The 23,837-nt window shown below is 41.3% G+C and overlaps 1 protein-coding gene across 4 annotated transcripts in view; it reads left to right on the top strand.

The window, feature by feature from the left end:
• Positions 1-5,062, top strand: part of EPHB1 (EPH receptor B1) — a 278,858-nt gene extending 273,796 nt beyond the window's left edge. For all 4 annotated transcript variants that reach the window (XM_088473838.1, XM_088473837.1, XM_088473840.1 and 1 more), the window contains 3 exons: positions 1,536-1,729; positions 2,618-2,758; positions 3,377-5,062. In XM_088473838.1, the coding sequence (XP_088329964.1) occupies positions 1,536-1,729; positions 2,618-2,758; positions 3,377-3,476 (435 nt within the window). In that variant the 3' untranslated portion in view covers positions 3,477-5,062. The remainder of the gene's footprint in view (positions 1-1,535; positions 1,730-2,617; positions 2,759-3,376) is intronic.
• Positions 5,063-23,837: the final 18,775 nt, after the last annotated feature.

Genomic DNA, 23,837 nt, shown 5'->3' with positions numbered 1-23,837 from the left:
TTTAATGTAGCCCATAGCAAACAGTTGCACATAACTCTTTAATGTAGCCGATAGCAAACAGTTGCACATGACTCTTTAATGTAGCCCATAGCAAACAGTTGCACATGACTCTTTAATTGAGCCCATAGCAAACAGTTGCACATAACAGTTTAATGTAGCCCATAGCAAACAGTTGCACATGACTCTTTAATGTAGCCCATAGCAAACAGTTGCACATGACTCTTTAATGTAGCCCATAGCAAACAGTTGCACATAACAGTTTAATGTAGCCCATAGGAAACAGTTGCACATGACTCTTTAATGTAGCCCATAGCAAACAGTTGCACATAACTCTTTAATGTAGCCCATAGCAAACGGTTGCACATGACTCTTTAATTGAGCCCATAGCAAACAGTTGCACATAACAGTTAAATGGAACCCCTAGCAAACAGTTGCACATGACTCTTAATGTAGCCCATAGCAAACAGTTGCACATAACTCTTTAATGTAGCCCGTAGCAGACAGTTACACATGACTCTTTGATGTAGCCCATAGCAAACAGTTGCACATGACTCTTTGATGTAGCCCATAGCAAACAGTTGCACATGACTCTTTGATGTAGCCCATAGCAAACAGTTGCACATGACTCTTTAATGTAGCCCATAGCAAACAGTTGCACATGACTCTTTAATGTAGCCCATAGCAAACAGTTGTACATGACTCTTTGATGTAGCCCATAGCAAACAGTTGCACATGACTCTTTGATGCAGCCCATAGCAAACAGTTGCACATGACTCTTTAATGTGACCCATAGCAAACAGTTTCACATGACTCTTTAATGTAGCCCATAGCAAACAGTTACACATGACACTTTGATGTTCATGTTCTCTTACTAAGTGGCACAGTTGCACTGACTTTGGAAAAATTTGAGGTTGGGGGGTTGTATACAGCAAAGTGCTTGAATCATATTGTAATTTAGCATTAACTACAATTAAATATTATACATTTATTTCTTTTTCATTTGAAAAAATATTGCAACATATAATTCTGTCAACAGACTGAGGTATTTCAGGTATCTGACAAGTAAATCAGAACCAGGACTGTACTGACCACTGATCGTATACTCATGTTATCAATGTACTGTTATTACTTCCTTTCCCCGTAAGAATCTCTGATCTGAAAACATCAAATACAGCAATCTCAGCAGAATAGAGACACCTGCATATCTGCATTTCCGTTATCTCTATGGGATTATAGATTTGCAGACCATTCTTTATAAACATTTGTTTTACATGAAACAGTAACATATTGGATTTCCTAGGTTTTTATTGTAAGTGATTTTCTATTCAGCACATAAATCATACGAATGTCTTTTATCAGTGAAAGAAGGGCAAATACTCATTAGCACAAGTATTAATCACATCAAAGCTTTACATCTTTTCAGGAAAATGAAAGAGTGTAATGATGTCTATTGAAATGGTCTACACGGGAAGATCAAGAGAAATGTAATGAATGGGCCTGGCATAATGGTAAAGCCTTTAAATATGTCTTCTTAGGTAATTAAAGCAATTGATGAAGGGTACCGCCTGCCCCCTCCAATGGACTGCCCTGTAGTGTTACATCAGCTGATGTTGGATTGCTGGCAAAAGTGCCGAAGCGACCGGCCGAAGTTTGGTCAAATCGTCAACATTCTGGATAAATTCATACGCACCCCGAGCTGCCTGAATGAACTCGCCAACAGCTCTGCATGGTAAGCCTGAGAGAAGGACATCCATAGTACAGCGTCAGTCTCTGTATATAGATGATTCTGGGAAATATTCATCCATTCACTTGTCTTTGTTTAAAGTGATTGACCAATATGTGACAGAGATGTATGCTAACCCGATAGTCAGCACACATCTCCGATGATTTGGGGTCTGCATGGGCAGAACGGTCCTGCAGACCCCCCAAGCCGCAGCATGGTTGACAGGCTGCGGCGTTTGGGGGGTGGAGCGGTTGCGATGGTGATCCCAAGCTGTGACCTCGGTTGCAGCGCTGGGATCACAGATGCAGCAAGGAGGCGTCTGTTTCCTAAAGCCTCCCGCTGCAGCATTAGCATTTTAGATGAATGGAATTACACAGATGCTTGTGTACGACTCTGCAATTCCGTCCCTCTCTGAATCAAGCCCTGTGTTCTTTATACTTGGGACAACTCCTGTAATTGTTTTGGAGAAAGTGATGGGATAACTGTTTGGGGGTTTAACTAAATACAATAATTAGCTATTGGTCCATCTTAAATAATCTCTATCTACATAAAAAAAAATAACAGGCAAGGTGTTCCTCATTCTGTAAGTGTCCCATATGCCTGGTATACAGTTATTAAGAGCAAAACACACGAGGAGGAACACCTCATACTGTATTCTGTTAGATATAGTTATCCTTTATGACATTAACCAAGGGAGATAGACTAGCATCAACATGAGCTAGAATTTGTGATAGCCATTGTGTAAGCAGAACTCAGTGCCTCCCTGCTTGGTCATAGAGCATGTCATCGATCTCACTAGTTCCTGCTTGCCTGCATGCTGTGTGCTGTAGTTGATATGTGCATTTTAAAAAGCAAAGCAGCCTGATTCTACCCTGACTCTTTGTTACTTTACAGGCAAGACCCAAGTACACAGGATGCATTTACGGTGACTAGCGTGGAAGAGTGGCTAGAGGCAATTAAGATGAGCCAGTACATAGAACACTTCACAATGGCAGGATACGTCACCCTAGACTCAGTGTTGTACCTAACCAACAGGTAGGAAATTAATGTCAGGTAGTTACAATGCACAGTATCTCAGCCAAGAAATGCTGTGCACCACAATTTAGCCTGTTGTAGCTAATTACAATGCATGTATATCGTACAATTTTTGCACTAGATGTGAGCTCTGCTTTTTTCTTTAACAGTTGTAGTCACTTCTCTCCAGAACTTCACATCATGGTGCCCATAAGTCCTATACGTATAACATCATTATACACTACATATGTATCAGCATGCAAAATGCTATGTTACAGTATCAGCCATCGACGCTGTTACGTAGCATTTTGCATGCAGATACAGCCACAGTTGCACACAGAATATAGGCATGCCACACGTCATTTTAATCAGCAGAAGCTGCTTGTGCATCCTATTTACATCACTTTGCGAATTGCATTTGATGGTAAAAAGTTGCACAAAAAGACGCTCAGAGCTACCGAGTTACGGCATGGCGCGGCTAGAAGGGCTATTAAATGCGCAAGGAAGTGAGATGTATGTGGACACATATTTAGCTGACTTTCCGAGATGCCTTGTTCTGCAACTAATATATAAAGCTGTCATTAAAGTGTAAGGCTTGCAATGGTTATTAGTAAACTGTCTTCTCTCTTTTTCTTTCAGTGAACTCTGCAAAATCGGCATCACGTTAGCCGGCCACCACAAAAAAATCCTGTCCAGCATACAAAACCTCCAGGCTCTAGGTACACACGTACAAATCTAATAGCACCCCGGCATTCACCATGTCCTTGATACTCTGCAGGGGATGTGCTGTGCACTACCAGAAGCAGTATAATCCGAGTCGCGATGTCGCCGTTGACCTTTCAATAATACAAGTACTGCTGGGAATGACACTCTCTTCCCAAAGTGTATAAATGGGAACACAGTCTGGATTGCTAACTACGGTGCCTTTGGGTAGGTGGATGGAGAAAAGAAAAAAAAATCTGAAAAACTCCAAGCAGCATTACACAATGTCAAGCCCTGTAAACCAAACGATTGTTGATAATACAACATAGTGGAATGTGTTTGTGTAAAAGACAGTGGGTACAAGTGACACCATATTGTCTACATTATGGAATGTGTTATTGGACTGATCAGGGGATAACGTCTTTTCCAGATGTTCTTCCCTTACTGTCATACAAGGGTAATGGAGAGTGGATCACATCTCTGGAGTGGAACGTGGCACCACACGCAGATAGTCTTGCGCTATTCCATATCTGATAGGGGGGGATGCCTTTTCTACAAGCAGGTCACCGAATGGTACCTTATCACCTTACTGTATACCCATTATCTTGCCACCCACAAGGTATTACTATTTGTAGCAACTGATTCAACCTCCTCTTCTGAAATGCTTTAGAATACATACTATCTCTGCGTATTTCTGAATAAAACAATGCATAGATCTGGATTCTCTATCTGCAGTCTGTAGTCATCACTCGAGTGGGCTGTCACACTGCATTGTCAAGAAGCTCAATAAAATCCATGTAGCATTTGTACTGCTGTGATAGTCGTGTCTTTCAATAGAAGGAGGCGCAGAACACGTGATAGGAGGTTCCCTTTTTTTTTTAAAGCATTTGTGCAGGGTTCTGGTTATCAAGCTCAAGGATATTGTAGCTCTTCATGAAGTCATTGTGCTTCATTGTCTGAGGTTCAATGCACAAGTGGTTCCATTTCATATCCACTTGCACAGATGTGGAATTCAGCAGATTCAAATGTTTATTTCTCCCCATCTGCAGAGGCTGAGTCCTTGCCGTGGAAATGTTTCCACTTTATCATTGCAGCGAAGTGACTTTTTTTTTCTCTCTTTTAATGACAAAGGTTTCTGGGTGTGTGTATGAACAATAGCATCTTCTGTGGCCCAACTGCAATGACATTGTGTTTGTGACTCCATCCTGTTCGTAAAAAAGAGATTCTGATTTGTATATAGATTTAGAAGAAGTCTGTAAAGCAAAGACATTGTAGCACAACTCTCTTTTGTTGGGTGTGTACACAATGTTGTGTTCATTTTGTGTGCCATAAATAAATGTTTTGCCCCTTTTAACTGTGAAGGAGACGACCGTAATGGAGATGTGTAAGGCAGGTTGCAGCCTTTCCTCCGGCAAATGGCACATCTGGTTCTGTGCCAAGCTTCTTATACTGCTAGAGGAACTGATGGTATTGTGTGTACAGAACCTGGAATGTTCACCTGGTACTATACAACAACTTGTACAAAACACAACAATGTACCGATGTGGGATTTTTTATATATAAATCTCTATATATTGTATATATGTATATATCTTTCTTTTGAATGTTAATAAACCAACAGAACCATACAACACAATAAAGGCGGGTTAATTATTTATGTGCTGAAAATATTTAAAGTAAATGACCATTTCATGCATTGTTCATTTCTATTGACTAATCCATTCTGGTCCTAGAGAGTCGGAACGTAGATTACCGATTCAGAAGACGCCAAGCCTGCACGCAGTTCCTGCTGTCCTAAGCCAGAAACAATGATATCACATTAAATGAAAAGTACTCCAATGTATACAGCATTAGGGGAAAAAATGATAAAGATAAGTTTGTTGTACACAGTAGTTTTGCAGAGAAACATTTCCTGTGGGTTAGGGACTTTGTCCCAAAAGAAGGATGCCAAATATGGTACCGTCCACATCTGGGCCATGCGTTATAGGTGTAGTAGAGGAACATGGTAGTGAGCTTACCAGGAGTGATGTACCTCTATAATAAACATTATATGCATTGTCTTTAATTAAATGGGAAATGGAGCAAGTGGACACATTTCTGCCATCATTTCCCACTGGTCCTCCTTGGAGTTTGGGTGATGTTGGTGGCAGGTTTCCTTCCAACTGTGTGCCAGTAGAGAACCATACCATGTAGCGAGGAAACTGTCTCTTCCAAGAAGGGAAGAGAGACCTACTGTAGTTTCTCCAATAAATAAATAGGTGGGGTGGGGAATCTGCTGGGTGGTACCTCACATATCACCTATGTTTTCAGAATTCCCAAAATTTTGGGTTGAGATTCTTGTAAGTATTTAAAAAATATATTAGTAAAAGCTTTAATGTGGTCATGTGACAACCCCTCTTATTTAGTGATGCCCACCTCTGCAACTGCTGGTTTGGTCCATGAACAAAACATGTCTGAACTCCAGGAGAGCAGAGTGCAAGTTGACTGAACTCCTGCTCGGTATGAATATAGTGATTGTGGATCATAATCGGAGAGAAGCTGTATTTACAACACATTCTGTCCTAGCTTTATCTAAAGCTAAAATGAGTTGGGTCCAACTCTCTAATCTTTGCTGTGCAAGTGTGCAATGACATTACAGCATTACAGTGATAGTAGATACCTAAGGGGACCTAGTGAAGAAATATATGAAGGATGTGCCTAAATGTAAGGGCTTGGCAATGAGGTCTTCCATGCTTCCCCTGGTTCTGGGGGCTCCCTGAAGTAGAGGAGCATGTGTCTATTGCCCCCCCCTCCATACACACACTCCCAGCACCACCTTATTCTATCTCTGGCTTATCCAGAGATGAGCTGCTCATTAAAATGTACCTAAGGAAAATAACTTACACCATATCTTCAACTTCTGTAAAAAAAATAAATTAATTAATTTAAAAGGTGTATGTTTTATGCAGACATATTTATACATTCTCAGCTTTTGTTAACTGTGGTTTTATCATAGTGATCGCCCCTTCCCTCTCAAATTATATAAAATTGCGCAGTGTATGCAATGAGCAGAGAAATTACAATGATGGAACCACCACTGTACTCGTAGTCCGTCCACCTACTGCTACATGAACATTGGGTTTACTAAGCTAAGCAAAATCCTATAGATAAGGGCGTCAGTAATTCTAGTGTAATATCATTTTGAGAGAAGATAGTTGCATGCTGTGGTTGGGTTGAATATTGCATCGGTAATGTAATTATTACAGAATACTGCAGGGCATTTTAGTTATATAAAGGACATGAAACTCACACTATGGAAAATAATCCCTCCCCCCTGTTTCCATTTCTGGAACCCCAGCACTCATTGGCTCCACAGCTTGTGACCAGTGCTTTTGCTGTTGACACTGATCCTGTGTCTGTAGAGGGCTCTTTCACCACTGTGGTTTCCCTGTTTACTACCCCTGATCCTTTGGCTGCTGCTGGGGCCTTGCTGTCTTTATTGGGTGTGTCCACCTATTTCCTTGCGGCACAGTCACTGGCCTCTCAGCCTGGTTGGCCTTTTGTCAGTGGGCCTGCCCTTCCTCCTTATATGTGGTTCTTCAACAACAGCTTGCTAGCCACCTACTGCATGCCTTCAAACCTTGAGGGGTCCCTGGCTCCCATTTCTGTTCATTCTGTTGGACCCCCTAGCTTTCCTGGTCCCATCTCCACACTATGTCACTTTTTGTTGACTTCCTCCTCCTGTTTTTTCTGCTGAGTCTGTAGCTCCAGGTTGGTTGGCATCATTTGTGTCACTGGCTGCTACCACTCTAACTCCGGATGATGAGCATGTTCTCTTGTTGTTGGGGCTTCCTGAAAGTTGGGTGAACAAGGTTTTTTCTTTGTCTTTTGATCCTACCTCTGTCTACCCGACACAAAATGGCAGGTGGTGTGTGATGTCTTCTGCTTGTTTTTAGCATTTCAGTTTATGTGGGCTTGTTACTTGTTACTTTTCACTTCTGATTCTTTCACAGGCCAGCATTCATGAGGGTCAATATGACCAAAGATAAGAGGAACTTTAGGGCCTGGTTTCAGGCCATGTCTCGTTGGCTGACTTGGCTCTCGTGATGTTGCATTGCTGTGATTACAAAAGGATTTTGCTTGCCCATTTTTGGGTCGGTTTCCACCTGCAGGCCCAGGAATTTGTGCTCTGCTTTTGATCCCCCGTGAGAAAGGGGAGAAGAAGGAGCAGGGCAGCGATGTATGAGTCTTTTGGGTCTTCTCCTTTCCTGGACCTAGTTCTGCCTCAGTTGGTGTTGCTCCTAAGAAGATGAAAGGTAAGTTTTGCCCCAATGAATATCTCTCACCCACCTAGATCATCTGTCAATGATCCCAATCCGGCAGAGTTGTGTCAGGTTGAATACCAATCATGTGAAAAGGCTCTTTCCATCATCAAGGTATGGGCCCCATTCGCTTGCTTGTTAAGATTCAAATTCAGTTGGCCTTTTGCTTTCTTGTTACAACCAGAAACTTTCTGGTTGATGGGGGTTTGATTGTCCGACTGGTATTATGTGGACAAGTGTTTGCCCACTGGGTGCTCTGACGCTGTTCATTTTTTGAGCATTTCAGTACCTTCCCACATTGGTGCATTGTGGTGGTTACTGGGGAGCGTGGGGTAGCTCACTACCTTTACAACTTCCTTATTGCTAGTCCAGCAGGTTTGTCCTGCTGTTTCTTGTTTATCTTGCTGAGGGCTTTGTTTGCCTTCTTCAGTGTTCCTGTAGTGGATGACAAGATGGAAGTACTGTATCTGTCACCTGTTTGGTTAACATCTGTATTCATTGATAAGGCAGCTTGCTGTTGTTGGTATGGCTGAGGATAGCCTGGTGGATAAGTTTAATCAGTGGAATGGGAAAGTTTACTTGACCTGTTGACTTTGCTTGCAGGGTTATCCCTATGAAATGGCTGGCACCACCATTTCTTTTTTAATCTGAAATCAAGTGGAATCTGGATGTCTGGGGTACATTTTTGGAATTTTGTTTAACAGTACTCTTTTCTGGGTTATTGCAGTGGTAAGTAATGCTCAATTGCAATTGTATGGTATTGCGGCTTGTGCCTCCAGTTTTCGGGCATAACTGGATGGTGCCTGGTGCCCCCCGATTGGATTGAGGAAGGCTTGACCATGAATCCTCTCTTTCTGGAGCTTCCCCCTATTGTGGTTGCAGTATAACTGTGGGATTACCATTTGCACAATAGGAGCATTGTGCTCTGGTTTGATAATTTAGGCGTGAACCATGCTGTCAATCTTCAGCAAGCTTTTTCTCTGCCAGATGTGCACCTCCTTTGTCGATTCTTCCTTTGTTGTCTCTCCTGTAACATTTTGACCAAGACATAATGTGGATCAAATTTCTATTGCTGACTTCCTTTTTTGGTTTGTGTGGGATGTTTCGGAGTCTGGTGCCAGGCAGCGGTAGTGGGTGACCCCTGTCCTTATTTTTGGCAAGTTATCAGGCCACCATTGGTGGGCTTGCCCTTCATAATATCACTACCATGAGCGACCATTTGGCCACTTGGGAAAGCTGGTCAATGTTCTTGGCCTCCCAGGGATCTAGAGGTAAAAGTGGCCACCAGTTCATATTGTCTTTTGTCAGTATTGTAAGGGTAGTTCTAGAGCATTTGCTGCCAGGTCCTTGGCAGGAATTTCTTATTTTGCATGACTCCTTGGGCAGCCTGAAGTCACTAGGAGTTTTGTGGTCATGAAGGCTCTTGTTCACACCGTCCCTGCAGATACTAAACATCCTATTGACTTGCAGTTACTAACTAGTCTGTTGGATGTACTCCCTATGGTTGCTGTCTTATGCTATTATAGGATCTTTTGTTTCGCTTAGTGTTTACAATGTCATTTCATGGTGATTTTTTTGTGTGCAAATTGGTGACCCAATTATAAAGTTATGGTTTTGGCCTAGCCTTCATAGAATGTAAATTTGTGTGCTTTTGTGTACATTTCTGCTCTATTAAATGGATCAGCTGGGGTGGGGGCATTGGGTGTACCTTGAGACACTCTCAGATCAGCCCAAAATCATTGGCTCTGGCTCATTTGGCGCAGTGTCTGGATGTGCTGGGTTCCTGTTTATTTTACAAAGATGTGCCTCCCTCTCCTGGATCCAATGAAAGTGTTTTTTTAAGTGCTTTATTGGTGCTAGATGCCTGTCTCCCTCTAATTTTGGCATCCATTTGTTTCAAAATTGAGACAGCTACTTTTGCTGCCACAGATGGCTTATCAATTCAAAGTGTTCTCTTTTTCACTGTTTTACTTTTCCCTGTTTTTGATTTGATGTTGGAGTTGACAGATTTATTTGTTCCTAGTGGCTGACTCCTTAGCTTCTGTTGCTGCTCTGCTCCGATGTCTGATCATGTACACTGGCTGGCGTTTGGGTGTAGAACTTTTGGCCATGGGTGATTTTGGTCTAGTCAGATATTATTGGCTCTGCCATTGCTGCTATAGATTCAGCTCATCATTAAGGTTAATTGGGACGTTGGTCATTTTGTGACGTATCATCCCATGATTAAATATGTTGATGTAGATCTTTACCATCCTGATGGGGTACATCTGATAGCAGGATCTCTTTTCCTCCGGGCTTTATTTAGCGTTTTGCTTGGGGTTCAGGGCCGGATTAAGGTCTGTGGGGGCCCCTGGACAACAAACGAGTGGGGGCCCTTATCAATAAAAGTATGTGTATATATATATATATATATATTAACATATATATATATTTACTGTATATACATACAGTATATACACACACATATATACATATATATTGACACAGATACATATATATGTTACTGCGTATTTCTCCTGGTTTTAGAGGTAGCAGCAGCAGAAGCTGGACCAGCGCAATTTACAGGTCTTTGAAGAGGGAGACAAATGATGAGAGGGGTAGGGCTTAATAGCGGGCTACAGCAGGTGGCTCCATTAAAAGAAAAAAAAAATGGTTCAACAGTGGGATGTGGCCGGGGGCCGGGGACAGTATGTAGAGGCCCACTATATGTGGGTCCCAGGACGACAGCCCCTGTCGCCCTGTCTATAATCCGGCTCTGTCGGGGTTGTTGGTTAGTTTTCTAGCCAGATGGGTCACCATATACAGGCATGATATGGAGGAGTAGGTCACCTAATGAGCTGTACACCTGGGGCAGGACATGGGACCTGATGCAGAGTTGCACCCTATTGCACAGCAGCTGTGTCTTTGGACTCAAGTGCTAAAATGTGCTAATGCCGCAGAAGGTGTCTTGTGTAAAGAGACATCTCCTGTCAGCCTATGTGATCTGCAGCTGATGTAGCCATCGGATCACTCTGAGCGAGCATCTGTCATCTGAGTAACCTTCAGGTTGGCCTGTTGCTGCCAAAGAGTCACAGCCTGTCAATCAGGCATCGGCGACCGGCACAGTGAATGACCTCCCAGAAGGATATCTGCACATGCGCAGCACAGATCCTGTAACATTGGAGTTGTATGCAAACAATCTGGGGCTGTGCAGGGGTTATGTCTGCACAGTATTTATAAAAATAACTGCAATTGTGTCAATATAGATGATGGATGGTGCACTGACTTCCAGAGTCGGGGAGTGTTGGGGATCTTTTTGGTTTGCATACAAACAGTATGCAATATATAAAGTGTGGAGAAGTGAACCAGTGGAGAAGTTGCCCATAGCAACCAATCGGCTTTGAAGTACAGTAGCATTTATCAAGTACAGTCTATAAAATAATAGGTAGGAGCTGATTGGTTGCTATGGGCAACTTCTCCACTGGTCCACTTCTTCACACTTTTCACTGCTTGATAAACAGACTCCTAAATGAGCAGATACACACAGGGCCAGTGAACAACGTTTCAGTCCTTTAGAGACTTATGATACTGAAATGTTGTTCACTGACCCTGTGTGTGTCTGCTCATTTATTCTCTGCTTAAAATGATACTATACTATATATATCTGTGGGTGTAAGCTGTATTTCACATTTAGTGAAACCTTAATGGCCCTTTAGGAGGGCAATCTAGAATTGAAGATCCTGTTTTTCTGATAGGAATATTTTCCATTAGGATTATGGAGGATCTTATCAGGAAGATATGTTATCTTGTGTTCTCTTATTTCCTAGATAAAGATAAGAATGAATACAGACATTTGAGAAATAGATTAATTAGATTAACGTAAGGGATAAATAAAACGTTGAAGCTGTTTAAAGCAATAGAGGAATATATTTTTACAGCATGTGAATTTAAAGGAGAATATCAGTGTTCTTTTCTCTTTTAGTATAATCTTTACTCATTAGAAGCTTTAATATAGTCACCATCCTCTATGGCGTAAAGTTACTATAGGGCGTTTTTTGTCTTTTGTTACGGCAGTTTCTAAATTGTCGGATTTACTAAAAGAAAAAATTCTGTGAAATGTAAAATTTGCCCTTCCGATTTTTCTCCTATAAAGTTTAGAGGGGATGATTCAGAGATGTCCACCGCCTGCGGAGCAATTATGCCAATGTGTATACAAAGATGCACCATCAGCCGGTCCATTGGGCAACACACAAGCCTATGGTAGAATCACAATGTCTGACTGACCATGGCCGCTGGTGTCAGTGCAATGCACGCGACTGGTAGCCACCTCCCCCTAGTTACTACCCAGAAATGCCCATTGGAATTGCATGGATCGCAATGCCGTTTTGATCTGTCTCTGTGCGGTAACCATCATGGCATATGGACGCATGCTCAGAAGGAAATCATTGGACACTGGCACCCAATGGTTTCCCTGCTTCCACCTCTGAATCAACCCCAGAGTCCGCTGGACACTAAACCCCTGATTAACCCCTACGAAAATGAGGTGCCTCTGAGAGCCAAGATGGTGCAAACGGCATGTTTTTTGAGCTATCTGGCCAATCAGCAGACGAGGAGGCACAATACATTTATAATGAGTGTAATCATTAGATATTGAATAAGAAGACAAAACAACATTAATAATCATCTCATAAGGACATTATTATTTAATATATACATAAGGGGTACAAAATTATGTTTAATTATAGTAATGAAGCAATATTATGTATTAATTATATTAAGCAGGAAAACTCTTGTTTGCTAATGGGAACAAAAACATGATTTATGACAGGACAACAATTATTTTGTTATGTTGTGGGCACTATTTATAAAGTAGTGGCATAAAAGAAGAGGGAGAGTGAGAGAGAGAGATAGGGGGGGAGAGAGAGACAGAGGGAGAGAGAGAAGGCCTGATTCAGCGTTGGGAATAGAGAGAGATATCTCTCAACTGCTCATCTTGGTGAAACAATGCTGCACTGCAGGTTGGGCAGATTTAAAATGTGCAGAGAGATTTAGATTTGGGAGGGAGGTGTCCAAACTGACATCTAAATTGTACAGTAATATTAAAGCTGTGCAGTATTTGTGGGCTACATGCAAAAGCAGCCAGTATTTATTTACCTACATGCAAAAAAAAAATTATGTATTTAGTATTTACATCCCTTGCATTGCAACATGGTTTGTCCAGGTAAACAGTTAAGTGCTATCTCTCTCTATTCCCAACTCTGAATCAGGCCCCGAGAGAGAGAGAGAGAGAGAGAGAGAGAGATGGAGGGAGAGAGAGAGAGACAAAGAGAGACAGAGCTAGGGAGAGAGAGAGAGAGAGAGAGAGAGATGGGGGGAGAGAGGGAGAGAGACACAGAGAGAGAATGAATGAATAAATATTTCCCTGAAACAAAATGAATTCCCGAAATACGGTAGATAGTCTGCAAGATGCCAGCTGGTTTTGCATTTTAAATGATTGCCACTCAGATTTGCTCGTGTTGCGCTCATGTCTGCATCTTGCAGGAAATTACATGAAACATAAAGTGTCATGTTGGCAACTTCCTTTTGTCACATGTTCTGTACCAGCACCAGACCCTACTTAAACAATTCTGTCAAAAATACAAGAAAGCATTAATACTGTAGTGTAATAAATGCAATTTAAAGTAAACTGATATAAAGTTGATTATACTTGTACTTAGACACCAATTGAATCTGCTTAACAGTAACCTTCAAAACAATCAGACATCAGTACAGAGGTCTTTCCTTTGCAAATACAGAAGTGCCTGTGTTACTTTTCCTTGATTCTAAAAAAAACTTCACAGGCCAAAGGCAGGGCAGCAAAGTGTAGATATATCCGAGTGTAGGGGCAATGCACCTTTTATATAATCTATAAATAATTATTTTTATGCAACGTAAATTGTACTCACAAGCAATTGTGGCCAGAACAACTTGGGATGATGTATCAAATGCCTGTGAGTGCATACCCTTGTAAGCATAGATCCTCACCTATATACAGTATGGATCCTGCTGTTACAGGGGGAACAGGTTCTCACCTATATACAGTACAGACCCTGCTGTTACAGGGGGAACAGGTCCTCACCTATATACAGTATTGATCCTGCTGTTACAGGGGGAACAGGTTCTCACATATATACAGTATGGACCCTGCTGTTACAGGAGGAACAGGTCTTCACCTGCATATTGTACAGTATGGACGCTGCTGTCACAGGGGGAACAGGTCCTCACCTGCATACAGTATAGACCCTGCTGTTACTGGGGCAACAGCTCCTCACCTACATACAGTATGGACCCTGCTGTTACAGGGGAAACAGGTCCTCATCTACATACAGTATGGACCCTGCTGTTACAGGAGGAACTGCTCCTCTCCTACATACAGTATAGACCCTGCTGTTACAGCGGGAGCAGGTCCTCACCTACATACAGTATGGACCCTGCTGTTACAGGGGAAACAGGTCCTCACCTACACACAGTATGGACCCTACTGTAACAGGGGAACAGGTCCTCACCTATATACAGTATGGACCCTGCTGTTACAGGAGGAAAAAGGTCCCCACCTGCATACAGTATAGACCCTGCTGTTACAGGGGGAACAGGTCCTCCCCTACATACAGTATGGACCCTGTTGTTACAGGGGAAACAGGTCCTCACCTACATACAGTATGGACCCTGCTGTTACAGGGGAACAGGTCCTCACCTGTATACAGTATGGACCCTGCTGTTACAGGAGGAAAAAGGTCCTCACCTACATACAGTATGGACCCTGCTGTTACAGGAGGAACTGCTCCTCTCCTACATACAGTATAGACCCTGCTGTTACAGGGGGACAGGTACTCACCTACATACAGTATGGACCCTGCTGTTACAGGGGAAACAGGTCCTCACCTACACACAGTATGGACCCTGCTGTAACAGGGGAACAGGTCCTCACCTATATACAGTATGGACCCTGCTGTTACAGGAGGAAAAAGGTCCCCACCTGCATACAGTATAGACCCTGCTGTTACAGGGGGAACAGGTCCTCACCTACATACAGTATGGACCCTGCTGTTACAGGGCAAACAGATCCTCACCTACATACAGTATGGACCCTGCTGTTACAGGGGAACAGGTCCTCACCTGTATACAGTATGGACCCTGCTGTTACAGGAGGAAAAAGGTCCTCACCTACATACAGTATGGACCCTGCTGTTACAGGGGGAACAGATCCTCACCCATATACAGTATGGACCCTGCTATTACAGGGGGAACAGCTCCTCACCTACATATCCTCTGACAGGAGGAAAATGTTAAGATTCCCATTATTAGGCTGTCACTATTTTATTTACACATAGTCCTCATTTAGAATTACATTGCTACAGGAGGATGTCTTAAAGCTGTTACTGTCCCTCTCTTCTCTACAACAGGAGAACTAGGTACTTATTTACACTCAGGCCCTGATTCAGAGCCAGACGCTCTGACAGAGCGCTCGCTCTGAATCAGGGCTGGCCTTCATGATTTTAGAGCGGCCTCCTGGCCACTTGCATAGCTGTGGGTGACCACCCACAGCTATAGCAAGCGGCCAAAAAGATGGTCGTGGTGGTCAAGACCATCACAACCATCGGGCTTGCGATGAGACCCTTGTGGTAGGGTCTTGTCTGCCGCAAGCCCTGCAGTGCTTTCGGCTCTATCAGAGCCCAAAGCACTTCCACTGACATCACTTGTGATGTCAGTGGGGCCAGCCCCAGACGGTAGGCTTTCCCATGGGAACGCCTCCGTCTGGCCAGCCACGCCCCCGGCACACCCACCAAAGGGGGCGTTCTGTAACTCACCATCGACAGAACGCCCCCTTTGTAGCAAGACCCATAGCGACGGCTTGCCCAACGCTATCTAGGTCTCGCACATGTGCACGACGGAGCCGGGCTGAGCGCTCGCAAGCGGGTCTGAATCAGGCCCTCAATCCCCACCACTACCAAATAATAATATTATGACTCCAACACAAAGCTTTATTGTGCATACCAATCCACTGGAGATGAGTATGCATTGCCTGGGTTTAGTAAACCCTAAAAGGCAGGGGTGTATGCTCATTATTACTTTGCCTCCACTTCTCCTGTCTCCATAACACACAGTAGCCAGTTAAAATCACCAGCATGAGGATACCAGTAACAATTGATTGCATTGTCCCAGTCTGCAAATCACTTATGTAAGAGTCAATGGTGCTAGACCAAAGGAGTTGTTGTTTTATTTCTTATGAGGTTATAGGGCCATAGCAAAAGGAGGCAGGTGGGATGGAGTGCTACTTAATTCCCCTGGTGCAAGTTGGCTGGCAGCTTGTAATTTTTTTCCCTGCCACCCACATCACAGAGGAACTGGTTAGAGAACCTTATGGTAGGCATCCAGAAGTACATATTATCTTTTTTTTTATCCCTTAGAACTGCAGGGCCAGATAGAACCTCTAAAGCTAGTGATATGTAATTAGTATTGTACTTTATAACCAGATAACTCTAATTTGCCACAACTTGGAAAATGTGGCATTTCCCCTTCTAAACTATATACATTATTTCTAGTGCTAAACTGTGCATTTTAAAATAAGTATTAGACATTTTTATAAGGGATGATTTATAATATATATATATATATATATATATATATATATATATGTGTTTTACTCCTTACAGTGTATCTTAGTATCACCCAGAAGGTAGTGTCCAGGGCCCCTGCTTAGCCCTTGCATAGCTATATGCAGATCTAAGTGTAACTAATAATTACTGCAGTGGCGCTGCAAAACACTTGTGGCGCCATATAAATGATGATAATAATAATAATAATAATAATAATAATAATAATAATAAAAATATACAGTACATACATATACAGTACATGACCATTTTGTTATAAAGAAGAGAAACAAGAAGCTGCGTTGGAATGCAGTTGGATTAGATTGCCTTTGTCTGAACAATGTAATTAAAGTATCAAGCAGCAGGGTATTTGCAAACGCAAGCCCCATGATAATGCAATAAAATGCCACATGTTTTGCTTATTTATTAAGGGATTTGCAAATAAAGTAGGATAACATCTACTCCATTGAGCTGAGCTGTCTCAGGAGCTGTCCGTGGTCCTGAAGAAAACATCCAATGCTTTATGCTGCGTTGTCTCAGGTGCTGTCCGTGGTCCTGAAAAAAAACATCTAATGCTTTGAGCTGAGCTGTCTCAGGTGCTGTCCGGTCCTGAAGAAAACAACTAATGCTTTAAGCTGAACTATCTCAGGTGCTGTCCGTGGTCCTGAAGAACCTCCGTGTGCGTTACAGGGATTCTGACCTGACAAAACCTACTGTAAAGTACAGAAATAAGTTAATACAGGATTAAAAAGCTCAACTAGACAAAGTGACTCCTTAGTTCGCCAGTGTGCAGTACTGTAGGTAACATAAAAATATAGGAGTACTGTATAGTATATGGTGTATTAGGGAATAGTCAAAGATTTTCAATGTGGTGTATGTTCAATGAGATGTGTATGTTACTACTTTCTGTATGTAATCTTTCTTTGTTGATATAATTGGTAAACACATTCACAGACACCCACTGTTCTAATAAGATTATCTATTCACTCACCATGCTATAGTTATTTCTATTTACCAAATATGATGTTTGCTAAAGAAAATCAAACAGCTTATGTGTCCAAACCTCAGGCCACACTGTATATCGAGACATTGGTCTTATGCTGGTGCATTCAGGCACACACAGCTATATAGACCAACATAATGGGTATTTATAGACATACTACAGCCGTCATACACATATATACCCATATTCACATTTATTCAGACATGCTGATTCACATTCATTCCAGACTTACACACAAGCATTCAGGATCCTCACTCACACATATGTATTCTGCACCCAAACTTACACACACAGACATTTATCAAACTCACTTTTATTCAGTATCCATATTTACACATATATATATTCAGCACCCACACTCACACACGGCCATTCAACACTCACAGATATCTATGGTACATACATTCATCAATGGTACTTGTATTGTAACACACGCACACACGCACTCTCTCTCTCTTACAATCAGGTCCCAAACACATGTACAGCATTACAGCACCAATACACATTCATTTAGCACCCACACATATCCATTCAACACTCACAGATATCTATGGTACTTACATTCAGCACTGATACTTGTAGTGAAGCGCAAACACACACACACTTACAATCAGGTCCCAAACACATGTACAGCATTACAGCACCAACACACATTCATTTAGCATCTCACTTATACCTATTATTACAGACCAAAATTGCAACAGAAGAGAGTGCAATCGGATAACACAAATTATTTAATAAATATTAAAAAGTGTAGTAATATCTAATGACAATAAGAACATCTATACAATGAATCATAATTGAAACAAATTAAAACATTGCAACTAAATGTATATATCCAAGACACTGATTAGATAAACTGAAGTTCAGACCGTATATAAATAATATATCAGAGGGTATAACATTAGTCTTATTGAATAAGAATCTTGGGAGAAAAAATTATTCCAAAAGGTGAAAAATAAAAAATAATGCATCTGAATTGTTCTCCAATGTATGGATAATTAACATCCATGCACCGATGTGCAATAGCTTAAATATATATTATAGTTCCATGTGGATAATTAAAGAACAGTACCAATTTAATCCAATGTGTGAATGATTAAAGTCGCTTGTGATAGCACTGTTATATAGGCTGTTACACCAGTAATATTGTGCACAATATGAGCTGACCTGTTTGATGTATTTCCTGGCTTACATCTAGCTGAAACTCCAACATTGGAGATCAAATCTTTCCTCCACACGGCAAATACTCACCACCGGAGCAGCATTCCGGACACTGACCCTCGCTTCAGCTAGATGTAAGCCGGGAGATACATCAAACAGGTCAGCTCATATTGTGCACAATATTACTGGTGTAACAGCCTATATAACAGTGCTATCACAAGTGACTTTAATCATTCACACTTTGGATTAAATTGGTACTGTTCTTTAATTATCCACATGGAACTATAATATATATTTAAGCTATTGCACATCGGTGCATGGATGTTAATTATCATACATTGGAGAACAATTCAGACGCATTATTTTTTATTTTTCACATTTTGGTTTTTTTTTTCTCCCCAGATTCTTATTCAATAAGACTAATGTGATACCCTCTGATATATTATTTATATATGGTCTGAACTTAGGCCCTCATTCAGACCCAATAGCGAGCGGCTGTCCGCTCGCAAGTGGGTCGATGGTCTGCACTGCGCATGCGCATGACGGAGGGAGCTCCATCATGCGCAAGCGCGAGACGCGACGAGCGAAGGACTTTCCTTTGCTGGGAGTGTCTCATCAAAAGAGGCGTGCTGTCGATGTTGACTGACAGCATGCCCACTTTGGTGGGCGTGCAGGAGGCGTGCCTGCCAGACGGAGGCGTTCCCAAGGGAACGCCTACCATCTGAAGCTGGCCCCACTGACATCACTAGTGATGTCAGTGGGAGTGATTTTGGCTCTGATAGAGCCAAAATCACTCCTGGCCTTGCGGTTGAAAAACTCAACCGCAGGCTTCTGCTCGCAGTTTCGATGGTCGCAATGGTCAAGACCATCGCGACCATCATCCTGCACGCTCGTATATGCTGTGGGTGGTGACCCACAGCTATACGAGCGTCCAGGAGGATGCTCCATATTAATGGAGGTGGGCCCTGATTCAGAGCGAGTGCTCTGGCCAGAGCGTCCAGCTCTGAATCAGGGCCTTAGTTGCAATGTTTTAATTTGTTTCAATTATGATTCATTGTATAGATGTTCTTATTGTAATTAGATATTACTACACTTTTTAATATTTAATAAATAATTTGTTTTATCCGATTGCACTCTCTTCTGTTGCAATTTTGGTCTTTTCTATTCTAGGGGTTAACCACCCTTTAGAGAGCTGCATACAGATTACAGACTTATAACCCTATTCAAAGCCACAGAGCCCGATTGTGTATGTGTTTTTGTTTCTTTGCTATTAATACAGAACCCACACTGCAACCCACAATGCAATACCAACCCACATGCATTCAGTACCCACACTTACATTAATCTATTCTGCAACCACACACTAACACCCATATGTCTTGCTCTTGCAGCACTCACACATACATTGCAGGACCCACACTTAAGCATTCAGTACCCAGACACATGCATTCAGCTCACACCCAGTCTCCAGAAAGGCATGGTTGCAACCACACATAACATACAGCACATTCAGCCACAGACTCACTTTTACACCCACCATTACATACAGCTTTACAGCTAGATAGATTAAGAGAATCTGTGCTGCAATTTTACACTTTTATGATCATGGATGACCTCTGATTATTGGCAAATCATTTTATTTTAAACTGAGGGATACAGATTAAAAAATGTATGGCATTCCCATTTCATTATTTGATGCATTTGCACAATATAAAATTAAGGTGCTGTACATTTATGAATGGAAAGGGGATAATATCTGGAAAACGCCATTTCGTGAAGGCCTTTGACCCCAATAAAATTCAATCTGTTGGAATATTATAACAGTGCTTTTCCTATTAGATGCCAGTAAATGAATACTTTAATTTATTAAAGATGGATTCAAGCCGTCTTTTTGGATATTAGATAATTTCTCCCATACTGAAAGGGCCTGACCTCATTACATTCACAACGCCAGGAGATTTATTCCTCCACCAAGGAGTCACACTCTGTATAACTACGCAGTCTGAGACGCCAGGGAGAAAAATTCAGCAGCCGACACCTTGTAGCATTGCCATCATTGTCATATTTAATTGAACATGTTTTTATATAAACAGCCATGGAGTAAAGCAGATATAAAATATAAGTAGCCATCGGATTACAGGATTCACAGCAGCTAACCTTTATACATCACTCAGCAGTCTGCTAGTTGTCCATATTGGGCACTGTGGTTATTATGATGGGTTCTGCTTTTGTGATTAGTTGGTGTAAAGAGCTACAACTTACACTGGATGGTATGAGAGCTCACCTGTGCCTGTGCAGCATTGGGCCTTCATAGAAACCACATCTCAGTCTTTGCTATGATTCAGATGAAGCTGTTACCTTGCTTGCTATTTTCTTCTGCAATGTTTTGGAATGGCTGTGATTTAAATGATGCCTTTGTTAGCTCTTTGAAATGCTGCAATTAATTAAAAACAACAGCAGAGTGGTAGGGTCAGTGGCTGCAGGACAGTAAGGCAGTTATGATGACAAGTCTCATATCATAAACAACTATGGAGCACTTGTTTCCAATCACTACACATATCATAATATACGTATAAATACGTGGTCCTGTAGAGTGGCTACAGGTCCAGAGTTTTCCATATATTATTCTACTGAAATTCTGACTATTTCACCACCCTTTTCAGGGTCTTTTCCACATGAGGAAACAATTTGTCCAATGGCTGATGTGGTGACTGTGTAGGGGTAACATTTTCTTTCTGTTGGATGGATTGGGCAGATCCTAGAGTTCCTTCCTTAATCTGGAGCAGACACAATGATTCTGTCACCAGGAAAATAACATTGGCACTGTCAGGGGCTCCAGCAAGTATCCCTGATGGTTTGTACTCTGACTATAACAGTAATTTGATTCACCTTGATTGTATCACACTAGCATCAGGACTGTGATCGCACAGATCCCCACATCCTAATGCTGGAACGGCAGAGCTGAATATAGTACTCACAATGAATATTCTATTACTCTTCCCATTATACTATACACCTCTTTTACAGCCACCTCCTTCATTTCCATTATTTAATCTATACTATGAGTGTTTATATGACATAGCTGTGATGTAGGATTGGTTAGATACTCATTCCATTGAAACCATACATACTAGGGATTTCCAAATTACACCTAACCTATGTATAGACTTCAGATATTTCTCTAAGATTTTGGAAGCTCCTAGCAGTTATATAAATATTAATTTTACATCAAAACCAGATAACAAATGATGAGGCTTTGATATCTCCTTATGTCTGAATACCTTTTGCATGCAGACAGTTCTTTGTTTAACCCCAACGGTTTTAGAAGGCAGGACTGCATCCTTAGTTCATTTTGATGCATACATACAAAAAAGTTTTTTTTACCTCTCTCCTGTCAGATTAATTGGCTTAACTGGTCACAGGATATAAGGGATGTAAATTCTAATGAAGCTACACAGAATCACCACAGGGCATCCTGAGTGATTGAAAAGTCCTATTTATCTGTATGGACAAAATTATAACATCAAAATAACATAACAAAGGCATTCACATTACCTGCCCTATGTGTGAGGCAGATTTCCCTAACATCAAAAGAAAAACATAACTCGCAATATATCCTAATATACCTATACGTCTACAGGCACCATCTTTTAAGAGGTCTCATCATGGGCAGTAGTCTCTAGAACAATAAAAAAAAAGATTTACAGATGCACAACTCCAACATTACTCATTATGTATAATACATTTTGCAATAGCATTTTGCAAATAATAAGAGGTTTTGGCATAATCATGGCCATGGTTATGGGCCCACCCACCGCGCCCAGGTAACCTCTGAGGGTGGGTCCCTAACCTACTGGGGTTGAAATCCAGAGCGCAGGACACCCCCAAACCAGCCCAGCTGAGCCACCCCAGGGCATCACTCCAATAAGGAAAGGTGAAGTGTAAAAAAGTAGGATAGATAAGAGCAGCAGCTGCTGCATGTAGGGAGGTGAGAAATAAAGATGTGAAAATAATACATATATATCAAACAAACAATGAAAGTGCTAAAAGTGAAAGAAAGGAAAAATGTGTATTTCCTTTCTTTCACTTTTAGCACTTTCATTGTTTGTTTGAAAAACCTCTTATTATTTGCAAAATGCTATTGCAAAATGTATTATACATAATGAGTAATGTTGGAGTTGTGCATCTGTAAATCTTTTTTTGTATGTTTGCAACAATAGTCTCCACAGGTAGCACCTCCCATTACGTATATTTTCAGGGTGTGCAGTCTAGGGCCCCCCTTTCCACAGTCTCTAGAACAATACCAGAGTCTACTTGGTGCATTCACCGGTGAGAAGGGTGGGCCTGCATGGAGACTGCACACTGCCCTTTCATTTCTTAAACTGTCCGTGCTAAACACACATCAGCTGCAAAAAGCAATTGCCCCATATCATACAGGATTTATTAAAGACGCAATCTATGTGCATCTAAATCTAAAATCTGATATATTTATATATTTAGTGTGGCAGTATCACAAATTCATTGATGGCCTCAAAAGTGTTTGATTTAAATAGGTATTTTTAGTATCTTTCATTCAATTTTATAGGTTCTTTGCAGAAAATACCAACGTTATTGGATTTTTGACCTTATGTTCCAGCAGTGGAATACTAATGCTGGAAGAAAAATTTTAAGATATGACTGGTATTCTACAAATCGTTTTAATGTTATATCTTTTCTATAACTGATATGTTTATTTGCATCATATGAGCAAGAAGATAAAGCAATTATGCAGTCAGCAAATTACAATCCTTCCATAATGTTTCCCTATAAGATGACTAGAGACATTGATCTGTACAGTTAGCAGAATTGCAGCTAATCTTTTATGACATAAGACTTTAATTTTTACAAGTACACTTATTAAATTGATAAGCTTATAAATCCAGCTCCATGACAGCTATAGAATCCAGTATCTCTCTGCTACCACACTAAGTGTAGCTCACATGGCTACAACAATTAAATCAATACTTGGTACATTGGGAAATAGTTTTAACTTACATTTAAGAACCCAGGAGAATCAGAGGAGACATAAATCTGTTAGAAAGGCCATTTGTCATACAGGGTGTAATATACTAAAAGCTTCTGTACTAGATACACCATAATTATAGCTAAATATTTGTCTCTTACAAAATAGATATATACAGTAAGATGATAGATATATGTGAGATATATATGAGGATAGAGATATAGGAGAAATGACAGAGTAGTTAGATGATTTATAATCTTAATGAGGATAGGTAGATAGACAGACAGACAGACAGACAGACAGATAGATAGATAGA

Source organism: Taudactylus pleione, unplaced genomic scaffold (genome assembly GCF_031769625.1).
Source record: "Taudactylus pleione unplaced genomic scaffold, aTauple2 ptg000142l, whole genome shotgun sequence".
Classification (NCBI taxonomy): domain Eukaryota; kingdom Metazoa; phylum Chordata; class Amphibia; order Anura; family Myobatrachidae; genus Taudactylus; species Taudactylus pleione.
This window is presented reverse-complemented; position numbering and strand designations above follow the sequence as displayed.